Source organism: Lolium perenne, chromosome 2 (assembly GCF_019359855.2).
Source record: "Lolium perenne isolate Kyuss_39 chromosome 2, Kyuss_2.0, whole genome shotgun sequence".
Lineage (NCBI taxonomy): Eukaryota > Viridiplantae > Streptophyta > Magnoliopsida > Poales > Poaceae > Lolium > Lolium perenne.
Genome location: NC_067245.2, coordinates 7,956,478 through 7,961,991, shown reverse-complemented (window position 1 = coordinate 7,961,991; position 5,514 = coordinate 7,956,478). Strand labels below are relative to the sequence as shown.

At 54.5% G+C, this 5,514-nt stretch overlaps 1 protein-coding gene across 1 annotated transcript; it reads right to left on the bottom strand.

The window, feature by feature from the left end:
• Nucleotides 1-1,954: 1,954 nt before the first annotated feature.
• LOC127323413 (indole-2-monooxygenase-like) lies at nucleotides 1,955-3,507 on the bottom strand. Its single transcript, XM_071825094.1, has 2 exons — nucleotides 2,650-3,507; nucleotides 1,955-2,509 (listed from the first exon to the last, which is right to left on the bottom strand). The coding sequence occupies exons 1-2, from the start codon at nucleotides 3,505-3,507 to the stop codon at nucleotides 1,955-1,957; spliced, it is 1,413 nt and encodes a 470-aa protein (XP_071681195.1).
• Nucleotides 3,508-5,514: the final 2,007 nt, after the last annotated feature.

Here is a 5,514-nt window from a genome sequence, read left to right as displayed (position 1 = left end):
GACGTCATATAGTCGGTACAACTAGAATAAACAAAAAGATTGCTTGTGGTGAGATTGGTCTCACACCTCTTCGACAGCAACCTGTGAATCCTCAAAGAAATACAAAGCCAGAAAATACATCTGTGTGCGTGTATCTACTTGGCACCTATATAGGGCTGCCAAGTTGTAGCTACTGCGAGAGATGAACAACTCAGGGCCTCAAAAGAATGAAAAAAGTTTCAAGTTTGAACATTCTAAACGATGATCAGTTGGTAACATGAAACTAAAACATGCAGGTTCTGGAGTAGCTAAGCCCTATTTAATCAACCTAAAAAAAATCTGTGTTAATCTCTCTCAGAAAACTAGCACCAACCATACAATCGATCTTAGTAAAATATGTAGTAGTACTAATTTGCACTAGTTCCGGGGTCACGGTAGTAGTAACTGGGGAAACTAATCGTCAAATCTTAGGAACCATAATAAATGAATGGGTCCTGATTTTTAGGTGAAACTAAGCGACAGACTCCCGAACTCTTCCATCTCTCTCACATGCTAGAGCTGTGCTATTATGGGCTCTGGCATGCATGAGATTAAAAATCAAGGATCCATTAGAGATCCATCTGGCCGATCCGTGGGGCAACGTAATCTTAGGCGTCCATCTATCGCAAGCTGCTAATAGCCACCAACGAAGCAAGATGATAGAACCAAAAGAAATTTCATCTTCTTTCCGCTCTACCTATGTTCCCTCCCCCAAAATTTGAACCTCCAATCTTGGCCTCCTTCAGCCTATATATACAAGGAGGGGTGGAACCAACGCGTGCGTCGCGTGTGACTTAGACTTTGACTCTTGCTCGGAGAGGAGAGGAGAGGAGGCACTCTGCCGCCGCCCACTTCATCAACAACTGCCGTGGTGGACAGATGCGAGGAGTGGCCATGGTGGACGAGCAGCCGCGTCTATCGTTTCAATCGGTGGCGGGGCCGTGGTGAAGATGGCTGCATCACCCAGTAGGAACTGGGAGTCATTCGTCGTCTTCCTGTGCTTATAATCTCAGTTCGCTTGGCCGTCCGCGAGCAAGCCCAACAGGTAACCTCATCATGCATAGTTTCTGCTTCTCACCTTTGAGCATCTGTTTTTTGAGTCCATCTTGCGGGGCTGATTAATTTTACCCATAGTGGGAGTAACTACATCACATACCCAAGATATTTTCGTGACATGACATGATAATAAATAAATAAAGAGAGTGTGGTGTTAACTAGCTATATTACCATAACATCACACACCACAAAAAAAGGAACATAATAGATGACACAATCCACGAAACCAAATATAAGTTACAACCTACTACCCACTATGAAGGATAGTAAAATAGAGTAGTAACTTGTGCATGTTACTACCCTATGTTACTCCACACTATGACTAGCTTCACGCCACCGGGGCATGTAGTCAGATCTCCTTGACTGAGGATGGGGAGCAGCAGGATCAAGCGCCAAGAAATGCGACACGGTTAGATGGTGAATTGCGGTGGCGGCGAGAAGAAGCAGCAGGCTAGCCGTGTGGTGCGGGAGAAGGGAACATGGATGACTTGCGATTTGGGAATTGGGGATAAACAAGCTTTCTTTGAGGTCAGATGTATTTGTGATGATCCGATCGTAACTATAAGATCAGGATCATCCCTTCCTTTTCTCTGTTTGTTGTAACCTTCCGTGTACTCATCCTCTGCCGATGTTGGCATATAAATTAACACGCAACCGATGGAAGTCCCCATCGTTAAACCAAAACCCTCTAGCGATCATAGTTACTACCCTATGTTACTCCCCACTATGACTAGCTTCAAAATAGAAGTTCAAAAGCACGATATTATTGCGATATACAGGTAATATAGAGTCTAGAGTCCTCAGTTAATCTTACGGCAGTAGAGGGACGAGGAGGAGCTTCTCCTTGCGGTGCACAGTGATCCCAAATGATTCGGCCATACTAATGCCACCTTCCTGCGCCCGATCGAGGTGGCAGCTTCCAGTCGAAGTGGTACATGAGATTCGCCAGCATGATCTCGACGGTCACGATGGCGAAGTTGATGCCGGGGCATATCCTTCGCCCGGCCCCAAATGGGAGGTAGAGGAAGTCGTTCCCCCTGTAGTCCACGGCGGCGGCGCTGCCGCCTTCCAAGAACCGCTCGGGCACGAACTCCTCCGCGCTCTCCCAGCCGCTAGGGTCCCTCGCGAGAGCCCAGCTATTGACGATGACGCGCGTCTCCGATGGTATCGTGTAGCCGTTGACGTCGCAGCCGGCCATGGATAGGTGGGGCACGAGGAGCGGCGCCGGCATGTGGAGCCGGAGCGTCTCCTTGATCACCGCTTTCAGGTAGGCCAAACCAGTGAGATCGTCTTCGGTGACCGTGTCTTTTTCCTTGGGTACGGTGTTCCTCACCTCGGCTTGTAGCTTGGCCATGAGGTGGGGGCTTTGCATGAGCCGGACCATGGCGTACTCCAGCACTATGAATGATGTGTCCGTGCCAGCTTCAAACATGATCTACATGCATACATACATTTTGTGCAAGAATACAAAGAATCAACATCTTAGCATGTATATAGAGCTAGAATAGCTTTGCTAGTATGTGACGTGTAGGTGAAGGTGCCGTTTAATTGTGAGGTCATACTATACGTGCGTACCGTCAACTGAGCCTTGATATGGTCTTTCGTGAGGTTGTACTCTTGCTGCACGGAAAGCAAGACGTCGATGAAGTCGCAGTCCTCGCCGCCGCGTTCTGACGCCGGCTTGCTGGCGTGGTGGTCGATGAGGCTATCAAGCAGGTCGTCCCACATCTTGTGCACTCTCCGGGCCTTGGCGCACACCATCCTCTTGATGATGTCCAGCTTCACCAGCGCCGGGAAGTGGTCCTCGAGGTTGAAGCCGCCGATGAGCGAGGAGTTGGCCTCCACCAGCTCCCGGAAGAGCTTGTTGTGGCCCTGCTTCCGGAAGGACTTGCCGGACACGGCGTGGCAGATGACGTCGTTGGCGAAGGCGTTGAGCAGGTCGCTCATGTTGACGGCGTCGCCGCCGACCGCGTCACGGCGGAGCTTGGCGACGACGAGCCTGACCTCGTGCTCCCGCGCGTGGCGGTAGGAGCGGACCTTCCTGGCGGTGAGGAGGTGGGTGGTGGCGATCTTCTTGACCTGGCGCCAGTGGTGGCCGTAGGGGCAGAAGGCGACGTCGGTGGAGCCGTAGAAGAGGATGTCGGTGACGGGGGAGTGCGGCCGGGACGCGAAGACGTGGTCGTGCGTGCGCAGGACGGCCTGCGCGGCGGCCGGCGAGGAGACGACGAGCGTGGGGACGGCGCCGAGGCGGAGGAGCATGAGGCCGTCGCGGCCGTGCTGGGCGGCGAGGTCGCGGAGGGAGACGTGCGGGAAGGAGCCCAGCAGGTGCAGGTGACCAATGACGGGGAGCCGGCCACGGGGAGAGGGCAGCTTGCCCAGCGCCTCCTCTCTGGCTCTCGCCGTGGCCGTCCCGTTCCCGAAGCGGCGCACCATGAGGAGGACGGACGCCAAGAGAACAGGGACCAGGACTAGGAGGGCTGCTGCCTGTGCAGACCTCGCCTCATGGAGAATGGAGAAGGACCTGCGTCGCTTCACTTCACCCATCGCTCACAATCACAGCAGCGGAGCAGGTCGTTCGATTGACTCATCTTTCCTTCCACCTTTTCACGCGCGCGCGATCGTGCACTCGAATCGTTTCTTTCTTTCGTTGCCCCGCGCGCGCGCGTGGATCGAACAGACGTGCTGTTCAACCTTTGGACACGAGTTTTTTAAATAGAAGGCCCTCCGGCCCAGATCTGGGCCCGCCGCCGCCACCCCTGGCCACGGCCGCCCCGGCGTCAAGGTCGCGCCAGCACCGGTGGCTGGGCCGCCGTGCCGCGCCACCACCAAGCCGGGATCCGGATGCGCCCCCGCGTCGGCCGGAGGGGATGGGCGTCGACGCCGCTGAAGACCGCCCCGCGAGGCCCGCAGCAGCTCGCGCCGAGAAGAGCCACCGCCGCCGGCACCGTGCGGGCTTTGCCCGGCGGCTCGCGCCGGCAGCGGCAGCGGGGAGGGGCGGGGGAGGAGCGCTGAGGCGGGGAGGAGGAGGGGTCGCCCCTGTCGCCGCGGGGGCGACGCGGAGCGACGCGAGTCGTTCGAGCCCCCTTCTCGTCTCTTCTTTCCTTCCACCTTTTGACAAGTTAAAATCGTCCATCCATTAAAATCGCACCTTTTGACTCGATCCATTAAAACCGTACGTACGGCGCGGACCGAATTCCGAGCCGGCGAAAACAAGTTACTACGTACGTGGCTTTTATTAATTTCTCCTCGATCACGTACGCGCCTCCATTGGATGCCTATATCGCGCGCGTGGTTAATTGGGACTCACAAGCACGTACGTTAAAGTTAGGAAAAGAAGTAGTCCATCAAGTGCCTACGTACGTATAATTCTCTTCCCCTTGGCCAAAAATAGCGGCGATCGAAGGCGCCGACGCTTGAGATCTGCCGCCGATAGAGAGCTTCCATTGTGGTGAGCACCGCACGCTCAGCCGTGTGCCTCTTAACTCCAGATCGACGAGCTCTGGGGCTCTCACCCTCCTGTCTGTCTCCACGACCACAAGGAGGAGGAAGAGCTGCCCAAGAACTCACCAAATCCAGAGCCAGAGAGAAGTACCTGGATCTCTGCTCCGCCGGGGAGAGCACACGGCTTGGCTTCTCCTCCTCGCCTCCACGGCTGGCCATAAGAAGCTCTGTCGTGTGCCGCAGAAAGCATCGCCTCTCCCCCTCGCCTCCATGGCCGGCCAGGGGAGGCTCTACTTCACAGTGCCTCAGCAGCATCAGAAGATCTGTGGTCTCTACTTTATTTGCGGAGACCGTGGCTCCCTCCTTTTTTCTATGCTCCGACCACCGGAGACATATATAGCAGCAAGAAGAAGAACCCTAATCCCCAGATCTTGCCGCCTAGATCTGAGGCACAGCTCCCAACCACCACATGGGGAGGAAAACTAGAAGAAAACTTACGTATGTACAGCCGGGGCCGTCTCCTCTCCATCTCCAGCCGGCTATTCCGGCGGAGATGAGGAAGGAGCGGCCCGGAGAGGGGGGGGGGGAGAGAGAGCAGCTACTGTAGTGAGTTGAGAGCGGGTTGGGGGGAATGAGAGCGCCGCGATTTAACATTATGGAACCGAGCGAGACAAACTGAGAACACTACTGGTCAAACCCCTGAGTCGTAGCCATCGACGCGCAATGCAATGATGGATTTACCTACCTACCGTATGCGAGCCGTAGATCTGGCTTGCTGGCTAGCACAAATTAGGCATGGTCTTTTTTTTTACCGGGCTTGGGAACTGCATTAGTGAAAGCGGTAGGTACAAAAAAAATACAAGGAGGGTCTCAAAAATTGAAATTACAACATGATCCTCACTCTTAGCAACTAGGACCTTAGAAAGAAGTGCACTCAAGTCCAACTCCACCGCATAATCTGTGAGACCTCAAATCATGGCTACTCACCCCGTCGCCAAG

What these genes read in the sequence shown, in the direction of transcription:
- LOC127323413 (XM_071825094.1), bottom strand. Translation starts at nt 3,507, where the DNA reads ATGGTGCGCCGCTTCGGGAACGGGACGGCCACGGCGAGAGCCAGAGAG. An exon ending in ATATCAAGGCTCAGTTGACG is followed by an intron (nt 2,510 to 2,649) that starts GTACGCACGTAT and finishes GTATGCATGTAG; the next exon opens with ATCATGTTTGAAGCTGGCAC.